Source organism: Melospiza melodia, chromosome 6 (genome assembly GCF_035770615.1).
Source record: "Melospiza melodia melodia isolate bMelMel2 chromosome 6, bMelMel2.pri, whole genome shotgun sequence".
NCBI lineage: Eukaryota > Metazoa > Chordata > Aves > Passeriformes > Passerellidae > Melospiza > Melospiza melodia.
In genome coordinates this window covers 61,849,099-61,863,291 of record NC_086199.1, presented here as the reverse complement: position 1 = coordinate 61,863,291, position 14,193 = coordinate 61,849,099, and the positions used below count along the sequence as shown (strand labels likewise).

General features: G+C 38.9%; 1 protein-coding gene across 1 annotated transcript in view; it reads right to left on the bottom strand.

The window, feature by feature from the left end:
• Nucleotides 1–1,109: 1,109 nt before the first annotated feature.
• Nucleotides 1,110–14,193, bottom strand: part of TRPM5 (transient receptor potential cation channel subfamily M member 5) — a 36,905-nt gene continuing 23,821 nt past the window's right edge. The window contains exons 16-24 of the mRNA XM_063158643.1: nucleotides 12,994–13,112; nucleotides 12,511–12,643; nucleotides 9,929–10,103; nucleotides 7,772–7,940; nucleotides 6,882–7,060; nucleotides 6,318–6,450; nucleotides 4,325–4,397; nucleotides 3,403–3,493; nucleotides 1,110–2,370 (exon numbers count right to left, since the gene is read on the bottom strand). Coding sequence (XP_063014713.1) covers nucleotides 2,270–2,370; nucleotides 3,403–3,493; nucleotides 4,325–4,397; nucleotides 6,318–6,450; nucleotides 6,882–7,060; nucleotides 7,772–7,940; nucleotides 9,929–10,103; nucleotides 12,511–12,643; nucleotides 12,994–13,112 — 1,173 coding nt within the window. The 3' untranslated portion in view covers nucleotides 1,110–2,269. The remainder of the gene's footprint in view (nucleotides 2,371–3,402; nucleotides 3,494–4,324; nucleotides 4,398–6,317; nucleotides 6,451–6,881; nucleotides 7,061–7,771; nucleotides 7,941–9,928; nucleotides 10,104–12,510; nucleotides 12,644–12,993; nucleotides 13,113–14,193) is intronic.

Here is a 14,193-nt window from a genome sequence, read left to right as displayed (position 1 = left end):
TTTCTTGTCTGAACCACACTGAGTAATGCAGCTGCAGGAGTTTTACCAAACATTTTATTTGATTCCTAAACTGCCTTGAAAACTTCTTAAAGTGTTACTCTAACTTTGCCATCTTGTTAACTTTTCCCTCAAGTGTTAGAGATTCTAAACCTCACATTTTTAACATTTTCAATCATTTTACAATGTATAATCCCCTCATAGGATGAGTCATCTCATACAATGAATCACATTGTAGGGAATGTCAAATAGAGTGGGTTTTTTCCATAGTGCTAGTAAATTTAATAACTAAGGTTGAAAGATTAAATTCTTTGAAAGGTTACATGATTTGAGACTCAAATTAGTTCAGGTCACTTTGGACTGACATTTTTTTGGTCATTATTCTAAATGAACCAATCCCAAGAGTAGTATTTACAATTGTGTAGTGAAAGATTAATTTTTAAGAGTTTGTGATATTTCTTGGTAGATTGTGCTTGCTCAAACTCTGAAGGGTGTTTGAGGGGGTGACTTCATTTTAACAGTTATTAACTGGGAGGCCCAAATCACTTGGGCTTTGTGTTTGAACTGATGCATCATTGGGTAGAAGAAGCAGAAAACAGTGTAAAAGGAGCAGTTGTGCTCCATTTTTCTAAAGTCACCTTTTAGTTTTCAGAGCAGAATGTATGTTCTCATGAGTGTGCAGTTGGATGCACATTGCTTAGTGGGTCATTGGTAAATGCCTTGGTTGTTCCAGTGCATGTGAGTGGACACACACAGCAGGTCCCAATGGATAGATTTTGGGTTCCAGTGGATAATTTGTGTGCTGATCACATTAAAATAGTAGCCATTTCAAAATGGAAACTGCTACCAAGAGCAAGGAATGCTTGTTGTGAGATATCTGTTATTTCTTAACAAAGAAATGCAGCTCAGTTACTCAAACTTACTGGGTTTATGAGTTCTGCTTGCCCAGGGTGAGGAACAGGTAGGACTATCAAAATTCCATCGCTGCTAATGGAGTCACAGGTCTGGGGCACAGCTGAATAAACTGGACAAATGCCTGTTTCATTAAGCCATCATAACAAGATTAATATCTGGTAATAAAAGGCTCATTTTTGTCAGAGCTGAGATTTATTTTTTTTTCCACCTCTGGTAACAGAAAGCTTGTACAATCTACAATTACATTGCATAGAGACAATATTATACATGTGAGGAAATGCAGTTAAAGTTTGTATCAGAGTCAGACACAGCCCAATACTTCCCCCTTCTGATGCTGTTTATATTATTCCAAGGAAATTTCCCCTCAGAGAATGGTATTGATATTTTTGTGGTATATCTTGCAAAATTCAAATAAAGCCAGTGAATTTTTATATGCTAAAAATGTACAAGCCAGTTTAAGTAATGGAAAAAGCCACAAACAGCCCAAATTCTTAGACTGCACGATAATTCTTGGTACACATTCTTGTCTTAAAGTCTCTTAGGTGATTTCTTTTTCCCTGACCCTTGAGAAAGAAAAGTAGAATGAAATCAGATGCTTAGATGTAGAGGAGGTATTCCATGTGGTGTGATACATGGAGGCAAAGGCTCCTTTTCAGCAGGGAACTGGCAGCAGCTGTGATGGGCCATGGGCCCAACAAAAACCAGGTGATTCCACTCTCTGAGGGTGAGTGAGGAGCCCTTTAGAAGGAATACCAGCAAAGGAATATCAGCAAAGGAATGCGTCACAGGAGCCAGTGTGGGAAGAGAAGCCGGTGAGTGCAATTGTTTGAGAGTTGTAGGAACTCCAGGAACTGTATGTTTTGTAATGTTTCAGTGTTCAGCCCTTTCCTTGGAAACTTTTTCTTGATTTCCTTTTTTTAAGCAGCTCAGGAGTACAAGCTTGATGTCTTGGCCAAGGAAGGAGCTTGTTTTTAAGTGCGTAAGCAACTGCCCTTCCAAAGGGAGACTCCCTAGAACAGGGAGGTGTGGAATTTGGCAGCGCTGATGGTGAATTGAGGGTGTGGTATCTGGAGAACAAATGGTATTTAGAAAATAAGGTGGTAGAGTCACCCTGGAGGAGAAAGTTTTAATGCTATTTGTGGAATGGTTTTGGAGAAAGGATCGAGTGCTTCGGGAGCAGCAGGAAACAAAGCCCAGGAAATTGAAGGAGAAAGACCAAGAAATCCTTAGGAATGTCAGGCACTGATAGTGCTTAGCATAGGAAGCTTGTTGCCCTTAGGCCTTCAAGAGATTAGGATTTTACTTCTACAGTAGTTCAGTAGGACAAAAGGTTTAATGTGAAGAAATAGAATAAAATTTAGTTATCAATGTATTCAATGTCAGTCTCAAACTGATCTGCACACTCTTCTCTTTCCCTTCTTTGTGGCAAAGGCACTTCTGTGTTGGCGCTCTTCACACCTATTAGGATTGGCAAAGTCATGTACTCGTTTAAAAGCCTTAGCACAAGGGGCACATAGTAGTAATTGCTTAAGAAACTTCAAAATGTTGAAAAAAAGACACTGTAGATTGTATTACTTTGCATTTGCTCAGTAAATGATAAACACGGTTATTTTTCAGCTGTTTAAATTTCTGGTCTTTTATGCAGTTACAGTATCAAAATGTCTGGGAAGCCTGCTATGGGATGGAGTTGTTTTATTGGAATACTGATAATGAAGCAACTCACATAAGTGTTATATTAACTTTTAACAGAATTAAATAAAGCTTGAGGTTAGCTCACATTTGTGTGACTTGAGGTCCTGTCATGTTGTGACTTTGAGTTTTCCAGCTACTTTTTCCCATGTAGTATATATGCTCAATTTATGGGTTTTGGAGGCTGTTTTGTGTGGTAGCATTAGGTTGATATTGAAATAGGTCATTAAGAAGGGTATCCAAAGTCTTTATTGTGTTGGATATCCTGCAGTGGCTGAGAACTAGCTTGTTCCTGTCTCTAATGATTAAAACTCCATGCAGTGGAGCCCTGGGACACAGGACACGATTCTTAACTGACAGAAATGGGTGCAGCTCTAAAGGCAAATGAATTCTGTCAACTAAAAAAAATAATAGGAGACTTGCTCAGTTTTGATTTTTAATGATTATTGTTATGCATTTTAAATACTTTTGTAATAATTCTGTAGAATTATCTCATGGACTCAAGAAACGCCCAAGGGAATCCTCTGTTGCAAATAGATACTTGTTCACGTGTTTGAACTGGGTGAGATTATTCTAACTCACCCTGAGTGACAGTCCTTGCCCAAGGCTTGTAAATGTATTTTACAAAAGGTAATTTTTTCATTCTGAACTAAGAATATTCTGTTCCCTGATTATATTCCCATAACCTCTAGGAAGCTCCTTATAGGGTAGTTTTCCAATCTTATTTTTCCACCTTGCATTTTTAAACTACATTGTTCAGCTGTATTAATTACCTTTTCCATGATTGTTTTCAGTACTTACATGTGTAGTTTGGAGCTGGTTGAGTGCACAAGAGGTTGGTTTTGGTTAAAACTTCTGCCATGGAGGAGATAACAGCTGTACAGTAGCAAATCTACAAAATAGGCAGTGATTAAATACCTGCCCTCTTTTGTGAGGATATTGCAAGACCTCAGGCTGGCACAAACTTAATAAAGCATTCCTTGTGTGTTTCTGTTGGACCTGTATAGCCTGACTTTTTTCAGGAAGCTATAAAAGGGATAAGAAGGGAGCAGGAAACTGTATCAGGAGTATTAAGATAAAGAATTTTCAGCGAGGCCAGAATTATACAGGAGAGTGGCAGAGATAAAGAAAACAATAAGAGTTGTGCTACATAGCAGGTGGTTTAACATTTTCAGGCTGTGTAAGAAATGTTGTTTGTTTATATTGTGAGAGTTTGTCATCAAAAGCTCGAGACAGAATTTCCTGCTATTATTTGGATTTCATAATTGCATGTTGGACACTTCCCTTTTGAGTGTTGGTACTTGGTATCTTAAGAAAATTAGATGTACAAGATGATTAGGTCAGATCAGACAGAATGTGTCTTTTCCAAGCTGACATTAAAAAAAAAAAAAGAAAATATTAGGAGAAGGACAAGAAGGGGGGGGAGGGGAGGAGATGAAGCATTTCATTCCAGAAGCATCCTTAACAGAGGAAATAAACACTCTCAAGTGAACTACCAAAGAAAGCAAGAAATGTTGAATTCCCTTTTCTCCTTTCTACAGGAGTTTAGACATTTTTCTTTACATACATTTATCACCAAAAAGCAATAAGGAAAGTGAAACCATAATATAGATCTGTTTTTCTGTCCCTTTATCCCTAAGTGGGGTCTGCCAAACCACCATTAAATGAGAGAAAGATGATGAAATTCTAAAGCTGATATAAATGCCTAGAAAATACTACTTACCTGGGCTTCCAGAACTTTAAATCGTTTTTCTTGTTCTTTCAATCCACTAAAATACTTGGACAAATTATCCACCCTGTGGAAACAAAGCAAACACCTTGAGCAAAAAGGAGAGGCTTCAGAAGAAATCATAAAACACAAACCATGTCCAACTTTACTATACCCATGGCCCTTCACTGCAGCTCTGTGCTGCTTAGACATCCCACAGCCCCCTAAAAGTTTTGTCCTTTTAAGGTGTTCACAGAAGTATTTTTTTGGGCAGAACAGCATCCCTGGAACACTCTCATGCACCTGCTGCCCAAGGACTCACAACTGACAGGTCAGGGCAGCTATTCAGCTTCTGGTGAGGGCCACGTAGCCTCAGTTGCTGTGGCAATCAAGGGCAGTAGAAAGGAGCTGCTCTGTCTTTAGAGCACTTGTCTTTCGTACCTGGAAACATCAGTACCCAATGGAAACTGGTTCTGGTGTGAGAACGGAGGCCACAACAGAGAACAGCCACTTAAAATTTATGCAAACTTTCATTTCTGGAAGCTGGCTTGACAGTCAAATCCCTTTTTCCCTGCAGTCCACAGGGATTGCTTAAGGAGCTTCCACATGGTGCCTCCAAATCGCTGAATTATCCCCATGCTTTCTGCATCCTTCACCTGTTCTCCCATCAGTTCCTTATTCCTAGCATCTGATTCCTCATAGGGTTGGCAAATCCCTCTCTGGTTTCTCCCAGCTACTCTTTCAAAGTTTCCCTCTCACAGGCAATGTTCCAATCCCACCTGCTGCTGGGTGGGTCTAATGCATTTTGACATTGGTTCAGTGCAGCCAAAGTTCAAAGAATCAATTCCTGAGGGTTTCCTAAGATTTCAAAACCGCATGGCTACCACCTAAGAGCAAAAATAAAAACCACTGGGGGTTGTGGTGTTTATCTGAATCTCTTCCAGTGTTTCTCTGGCTCTGCTATACCTGAAATATTGTGAAGCCAGATGAATTCTCACTTTTGCCCTCCAGCAACTTCACCTACAATGTACCATCTTTATTATATAAGGATATAGTACCCTTTGTTTGGAAGAATTGCACATAGATTTATTGCATTTTCTCAACTTGAGCTCTCACTCCTGGGGTTTGTCAGTGATCTGCTTATGAGAATCAAGTTTAAACCTATATAGCCATTCTAAATTATTATGAATTAAGGTCTATGTGAATTAGAGGGAGAGGAGTATTTTCCAAGAATGGAAGTATGCTGTTCTGGTTTCCAGCTATTCTGTGAGTTGGAGGTTTATTTTGAAAAAAAGCAGACAGCACAGGAACATTTCCATGGAATTTTCTTATTATGGTACCTTTCACACCCATTGTGCCTCTGTTTGAAGTCTGTTTTATTGTAGGAGAAAACAGCTGGAATATGTATTAAAAGCTTCTTAAAGGAGTGTTTTTCTGTCTTAGATGTTTCTGTTCTCCCTGCATATGACTACTTTGTATCTCACTTAAAGGTTTAAACCTCTGAATAATAATCTAGGACTTATACTTTATCAGACTAAACCAATTCAAGTGATATTCCTAGTGGGGAAGTATAGAGAGGTATACAAATGGAGACTCAGTCCCATGCCCTAAAAGCATAAGTATTTGTTCTTTTGCATCTGTGGTTAATTCAAGGTATCTTAAACTTCCATTCAGAAGTCTGTGTTGTATTCCTACAGGGGAAGTAATTACGTGTGCTGCAGTCTAGCAAACAAACTGGTTTTCCACCATTTTCTTCCTGAATAAGATTTTCTTTGAGCTTGGCCACAGATTTGGCTGGAACTTGCAGGTCTATAATTGTACATACTTCAGGAGTGACAAACACTCTAACATTGTAGTGATGCTGGCCTCACATTTTTTCATGGCTCTGTGTTTCCTAACTGCATTCCAGCTGGACCCTTTATGTAAGCTTTACAAGAACATCAATGCTGAACTCAATGAAAGCTCTTCAGCTTGCAAGTTACTTTTACTGTGGGTCAGAATAACTTACTTATTAGATGTGGCCTTCAGCCTTTCTTCGTTGCTTTCTTTCTTTTCTTGCTCAAGGTTTACGAGATAATGTTCTTTTTGCACCAGCTCCCATGTTATGATTTTTTGATCGAGGCCCACTGGAAGATCTCTTTCTGTAGGAAAAATAAAATAAGAATTATATTTTATCCCTTTTTCTCTGATACTAGTAGTGAAAAGTTGTTATGCTAAAGGAAAGGGTCTTTTTAGGGTTAATAATTGGTAAAACTCAGAAGCAAATGAAACAACTATTCCTTAAACCTATAAATTGTTAAATCTTCAGAAATCAAATCCCTATAAACCATTTTATATTGCTACCTTTGTTGTAATAACTATGATGCATCAAGAAATGCACTGTGGGAAAGTGTTCATAGTTTAAATTATAAACCTTAATTTTTTGTTTGTATTCTCCTGGCACTCTTTGTTAAAACTAAATTGTGACTCTCAGCTTAAGGAAATCCACCTAGCTCTGTGTTTTGTGTATGCACCATGTCCTTGGAGAGAGTCAGGCTCTACAGTTGCTTGATCACATTTGTTAATAACTCACCCAGGTGTTTTTTCTTGTGTTCCATTTTGTTGAAGAGCCTTCTGAGAACCAGAATAATGTGGTTGATAATGATAAATGGTGGTGCTAAGGCAGGCCGGCCATGGTATTCAACAATCAGGTTGTAGCGCTGCACTTTCCAGAAGATGTCTGTGTTGCCCTGGACAACTTGAAAAGTGTAACTGTAATTTGAGGGGGGAGGAATAAAACATGTAACTCTTTTCACCACAAGAAGCTAAAGATGAATATAACAAAATTTAGTCCTGTATTTACTTTAAAAAAAGAACAGCAAGGTCAGCAAGTAGTGTTAATTTAATCTAAAGTTTACGCGAATTCTTAGCTATTACAAGAATTGCAGTTGCAGTCTTCAAATGTTAAAAGATACATTTGTTTTGTTTGGCATTTTTGATTTTTTTTTTTTTTTTTTTTTTTTTTTTTTAGGAAAGATAATTCTACTTTTCTCAGGAAAGATCAGCAAACATGCCACATCAGTTCTTCAACCAAATGAATCATTACTAACTGTGTTGACAACAAGCATTTCCCTGATGTGCAAATCATCCACTGTAAAGCCTGCCAAGTTTAAGGCTGCTGTGCACCTGCAGATTTGTGGCTCCACACAGCCAGGGACTCGGACCCTTCTGTGCATGTTTAATTGAATTTTTAGCAGTAAAAGAGGCTTCTTTTCTCCTTGTCTCCCATCCGACCAGAGTAAGGATGATGAAAACTTTAGAGCTGTCTGATCACAGGATTCTGCCTATCAACCCCCGAGTAATATTCATTAGGAAAATTACAAGTGTATTTTAAAAGGAATAGCCAACAGTGAGGTAGAAAATGTGGACATCCACTTAAGGCTTTGCAGCCTCTGTCCTGATAGGTAGTGAAATCCCTCTTGCCTGAACATTGCAATGAGGAGGTTCATGAGGAGGACGTTTGTGACCAGCAGGAAGATGACCAGCAGGAGTATGACAAGCCAGTTGGCGTAGCTGTTGGGGCAGGATGGAGTGTTCTCCTGCAGGATCTGCAGGGGGTTAAACGTGCAGTTCCTGGGATATGTTCGTGATGCTGAAAGGGAAGTTGGAGGAAAAAAATGAGTTATGGCAAATCCTAATGCTGTGTTTTCTTTCTTTGGTTGTGTGGAAGTGTAATCATGTTGTGTACATAAAAACACATTGGATTGTTGTGCAAGGTATTTGCAGCCCTAGGACACTGCAGATCTCAACAGCTTGGCTGCTCATTTAGGGGCAAGATGTCTGTCACATCTGGCTTTGTAGTAGTGTTTATCATTAAAGGGATTATATTGAAAGGGCTGTATCCTTCTTAGACTGGTTTTGAATTTTCAAAATCAAACCTCCTCTGAGTTTGTGTTCCCCCACATCCTTGTGTCCTCATGCCTGGCACATAGGTGGGAAGAGGAAACTCTGTAAAACTGGCAAGGGGATTGGTTCCTTGTTCTAAATTTAAAGTGCTTTGTGTATCTGAGGTTGAGGTTAGGAAGGTCTGGTTCTACTGCATCAGACTAGAAGCCTAGTGCTGTATTCTGTCTCTAGCTGTGAATTAAACCCACAAGTTTAGAGTAGCATAATAATATTTACTTTTTTCCCTCTATTTTTTCCCTGTAATCCTTTTCCCTGGTGCTATAGATAACCCCCTGGTTACATTCTTTAGAGCACGTGGTTATATCAAAGCTCACCAAGCTGGGATTTCTTTTACCAAGGGCACTAGCTTATACTTGTCTACACTGAATTTCATTTGATGACTCAGCACTCATGAGGCTCCTCTACCTCTCTTAGGTGTCAGTTTTTGTCTTTGCTACCCAGTGATGTAGTTTTGTCAGCAAATTTTGTCCTCCTCATTTCCCCTCTTCCTTTGCATATATTTCATAAAGATGTTAAACAGAATAAACCCCAGAGGGCCCTAGGACTAATTAATCCCTTCTGGAATTTGCCCATGTAATTGGTTCTTTTTTCCTCTGTTACTCTTAACCAGTTATTTACCCAGGTAGACACACCCACTGGAGTTCCAGTGGCAAGAAACACACATTTCTAGGGAGTGCTATGCCTGACATTTTGGCAAATGAGTTGAATTATATTCCAGAAATATTTGTTTCTTTCCAATTACTTTAAAGGAAATAAGAGTGACTGATTGTGTTGTACGTGCTTACATCATAGATATTTAAAATGGACATGAATCACTTTCCTCTCTCTTGTGTCATTCAGGTGTTTTGGCTTTTCAAAGACATGTTTTTTCTTACTAAGCACAGTGAGCATGAGAGAATGCTTGCTAGTTTGCTTGTATGTATAGCTTTTTTGGGTTCTAGTTTATGTTGCTCCAAGTTTGACTCCCACTTCATTATTGCTGTGAGATTTAGCACTGGCTAAATGCTGTGGTGTTACTGCAGGCTTCCCTGGGAGGTGGGTGACCTCCCAGGGAAGGTCTGTATTTTACCTGCTTACCTATCAGAAATGTTGCCTTTGAACTTCTATGTCTAATTATTTCAGTGTCTTGTGATTATTTTAATGTTGTTTTCTTTGCCATGCTGCACATAAGCAATTACTAGCTTTATTTGATTTGGGCAGCTTTATCTCCAGAGTAAATAAATGCTCTGGAGTAATTTTATTTTAAAACGTGTTTGCTTATGGGCAGAGCAGTACTGCTTTAACACTGTTGCATTAAACTACTGCCAAAATGTGTGGAGGTGCTGTTATTTATTATTTGAGTTTACAGAGGGTTATCTGGGTCTAGGTTAAACTGAAAGGAAATGGATTGAAATGAAAGCAGGTATGCCAGCCTTTAAAACTGCAAGTCCTTGTGTATTTCTGAGAGCTTATCTAAACAGGGCCAGCCCTTACACTCTAATGTAGCTCCATAATGCCCTTTATCTCTTTGCAAATACACTATTTGTGTGACAGTAATGTGTAAGCTTTGGCCTGTAGGACAGAGATTTTAAAACAGCAAAATTTAAAAAGGGCAATACTTGGAAGGAACTCCATGCTCTCATCAGAAGTGTACATTCAAAAATGGCCAAGTTAGGGGGAAAGAAGTTTCCTCACTGTCTATTTCATCCAGTGGAATCTGGCCAAATATCTGAAGGTAGGGACGATAAAGAACCCTTCTGAATATCCATTCCACTCGGCTGTCATTGGGATGGAGCAGAGCTTGAGTTGTCACACCGTAGGCAATGAGCCACACGCTCAAGAAAAACAGAAAGAAGAAAACATCCTTCATCTACAAAACAGAGGGGGAGGGGAGAAAAGGAGGGGCAGTGACTGTGATAGCATAGTCAAGGAACAGTAGTCTTCTGTATGAATATGGCTCAAATAATTCTGTTTCTTTATAAGCTTGTTTAGGTTAAAGGAGGTGGAATAGGATACAGTTCCATGCACAGAATTCCTTGTCTGACCTTGCTGTTACCATATTGTCCTTGGCCTGTAGTAAGCATTCTTTGATAGCTCATTTAGATAAAGACACATTTTAAACTAAAAATCTTGCTTTCCAATAATCAAACATTTAAAAATGAAACACATTTTTATCTTTTAAGTGACTGTCACATTTTATCTTTTAAGTGCCTATTTTCTGTGAGCTATCTCAGTACCATGGACTGCTTTCCTGTGAATTACAAGAGTTCTGCTGCAGCAGAGAATCCTGGTAGCAGTCAATGCTCATTGATGAGTACTGAGCCACTGATACAGCAGGCAGTGAAGGCTGCAAGGATCAGGTTCCTTCTGTCTTCAGTTTTCAAGCTAAGTGATGCATCTGAAAGATTCTTTTTGGGGCTTCCTGCTTTTAAACATTCTGTTTCTCTACAGAAGCAGAAGTAATTGAATCCTAAAACACTTACTTAAAAAAAAATCTAATATGAATATCAAGTGCAATAATTTTTCCCTGGTGGAAGAGGAACACTTCATCCTCTCCCCATCTGATCTGACAGAGTTCATTAGAGACTGTAGATTCCTTTCAATTAGATTGTTGGATTGTACAGTTACCCAAAAGCATAGGCATTTCAGAGCTCCAGGATGTTATTTGGAGTTCTCATAAGAAACATCATCTCCAAGCCAGACAAGACAGAGTTGATGTCTGACTTCCATTAATCTTTTTTGTTTTCTGGATGATCTAAAATTTAGGAATGCTGCAGGGCTGTAATGGTATCATGGTGATGGGAGAGTGGTGACAAGTCTGGAACTATTTTTTCCAATCTGCAGTCTCTCTGGAAATGAGTATTTTTCTGGAATTTTAGCAATTACCAGAGCTGTTTCAGCAAATCTGTAGCAAGGGTATGAAGGGGAAAGACAGTAAGAGATCATCTGGGATTGCTTCTCTCTAAAGTAAGGGAGATGTTTTTGCTAGAACACCCTTGAACCCTTCAGGCAGGTTTCATTTACTGAGGTAACCTTCACTGTTTCTTCCTTTGATGTAAGATTCAACACTGAAATACCAAAGCTGAGCATTGTGTTGGCTTGGGCAGGGCAAAGATGAAAGGTCCCTGGTAGGGCTTTTTCTAGGCTGCTGTTTGTGTTCTCATTTGCATCTTCCCAACCCCAGTGTTATCTTGCAGGACTTCAGGTGCCTGCAGAGTGGGCACAGGTAGGACTGTTCAAGGCCCTGGTTTAGCCTGGCAGGCAGCAAAGGAAGGGTTAGGAGCTGTAGCTCTGACTTCTCTCACAATACAGGTCTGCTAATGCCATAAGCTAGATAACGAACAAGAACAAATATTTATTTGCCATCTACCCTTTTGCTAGTCCAACCAAATGTCATCTTAGAGTTCCAGGTATTGCATTTGTAGACAAATCCAAATAGCTTGGTAGTTATGTTTATTCAATGTATAGGCTTGTTTAGACTGTAGAGCTTTTACTGAGTTCTGCTGTGAGTCACAAATCAAGTATTTGTAGATTCTGTAATGGTACTTACAATTAGATGAACTCTATTAATCAGTTAGCATGAGCTAATTGACCTGGAGGATTAACATGCCTAAATAAAAAGCTTTTTCAACATACTAATGCATACCCAGGCACAGTGACTGTAATCCTTGTTTTTTGCAGGAGAGCAGTAATAAATAAAAATATTTCATCAACATCTTCCAACATCTGCTCACAAAGTACTAATATTTTTTCATTGTAACAGGAAGCTAAAAAGTACAAGTAAGAATAACTCCTGTAGGGAACTTGTAACTATCCTTTTTCATTGATATTTTTTTCCCCCCACACTTGCTGAAAAAAACATGATTTGTTTCCCCAAGTCATTTATTGGAAGCCCTGCCCTTCTGTACATGGTCTGTCATCTGCCTGAGGTCTTTGCCCTGGATGCACACAGCTTAGCAAGTAGGAGGAATAGCAGTAAGGCAAAGACTGCTCTTGGTTAGCCAGATCTGAGGATAAATTATTAGGTAAGATACAAGGATCTTGATACAAGGATCCCAAGTAAATTGGGACCAGTTTACTGCACTGCAGAGGTGTGTGAAAGGATCTACTTCAAACATTCCATCTATAATAGAATACAGGAATATGCAAAATGACAGGCCTTAAAAGTGTACAGATAAAGACAGATTATAAAGCTATTTCCTTTCTAAAGACAAGGTTTCCTACTCTTCATTTCTTAGAAGGCAAAAGTATTTATCTGAGACAAACTGCACACTTACCATCCTTTCCACAATTATGATCTTTGGTCCAAGTTGTTTGTGAATTGCAAAAATATGGATAAGTCTAAGTGTAAACACCATAAAATCAATGGCGAGTATTGTACGGCCAGCTTGGAAAGTTGAGTTCAGCATCCTGCAGAAGACATGGAATGAAATATCAACTCTCAGCAAGTACTGCTCATATTTGTGCAGTGAAGAGAAATAACCAAAAGATGCAGGAACACTCTTTTCTCTCTCTTGGCTTCAATAAGACTTATTAACAAATAATGGAAAATAAGATACTTTCAGTAAAAGGGATTTCAGAAAACAAACAAAGAAGAGCTTTTCAGTACATGTGTTTGAATATATCAATTTTAGAGGCTCCTACTGCAGAAGTACATCTCAAAGCCTGTAAAAATGAATGTTAGAGCCTGTCCTCTCATGCACATGAGACTCAGCTGTCAGTTGACATACACAGCCCTTGCTACTGATGCAAATACATACCTGCAGATTACCCCAATTATAAAGAGGAATATGGTCACCATATCACATTTATTCCAGTTATCCTCCACATACAGTTTAAACTTTTTCATTAAATTTGTGTCTTCATCTGTATAGAAACTCTGAAAAAGAGAAATAACCATTGGTATTGATAGCTTTCCACTTTCACTATTTCCTCCTGAGTTTTAACAGAATACATGTTGCCTTTTTCTCTTTCATTGCAAAGAACAAAAACAAATTATGAGTGTAATAAGGGGGGAAAAAAGCAATACCGCTTCCAGTTAGAGTTGAGTTTCCAGGCACTGCTATGAACAGCATGAACAGATTTTGCATTTCTGTGCTGGAATTGTCAGTGAAGGCAATTTGGTTATCTAGGCAAGGAGTTGGCTTGCTTAATTGGGTTTTAGCCTGGCAGTCTTCATGTTTTACAGGTTTATAATGAAATGTTCTTTGATCCAGATATTTTCCATGTTCTTCTCTCTTAATGGTCTTGCTGCATAATTTCAAGTAAATTGTGACAAACTTTCCTGTCTCTTTTGCTTAAATAATGAACACCTACTGGTTCTTCCAGAGTAAATGATTCCAACTGCTTTTTTTGTATCTAAAGAGAAGAGCTTTGTGCAACCCACAGTTGCAACACACTTGCACCACTGTTATTGTTTCAGTTTGTAAACTGAGGACTTTCCAAAACCAGTAGTAGGAGACTAATGGAGGAGGGCTTTTGGGGGTTGGTGGTTTTGTTTGGTTGAGTGTTTTTTAAGAAAAGCAAGCCCAAAAGAGATCTGCTAATATTTTGAGTTGAAAATTATTTTAGGAAAAGCCACAAATAATCTGAATTTCTTTACTTGTGATTTTTTAAACAGTCTCCAGCAGGGAAGAATCTCCTAAAAGGATGTAGAGCTGTCTGCTGTGTTTCCAGGTGTAGACTATAACTTCCAACTTATATTATTTGTGGTGGGAAGACCTAGTTCTGTGGAGTGAAATCAGAGAGAGACTTTACCAAGCAGAGAATATCTGAATGCTGGCAGCCCACTTGACTTGGCTAAGGCTGCAGTAGGATGGAAAGGATGGCTAAGGATGGAAAAACAGCGGTAGAGATGTAGGTTTATATGGTGGAGGAAGAGCTTGCTCTGGGGGAGAGAGGGGAGATGTTCAGGATAAGGTGAGTTCTGTGTTGTTCTGTGCACCTGACACTTGAAATGT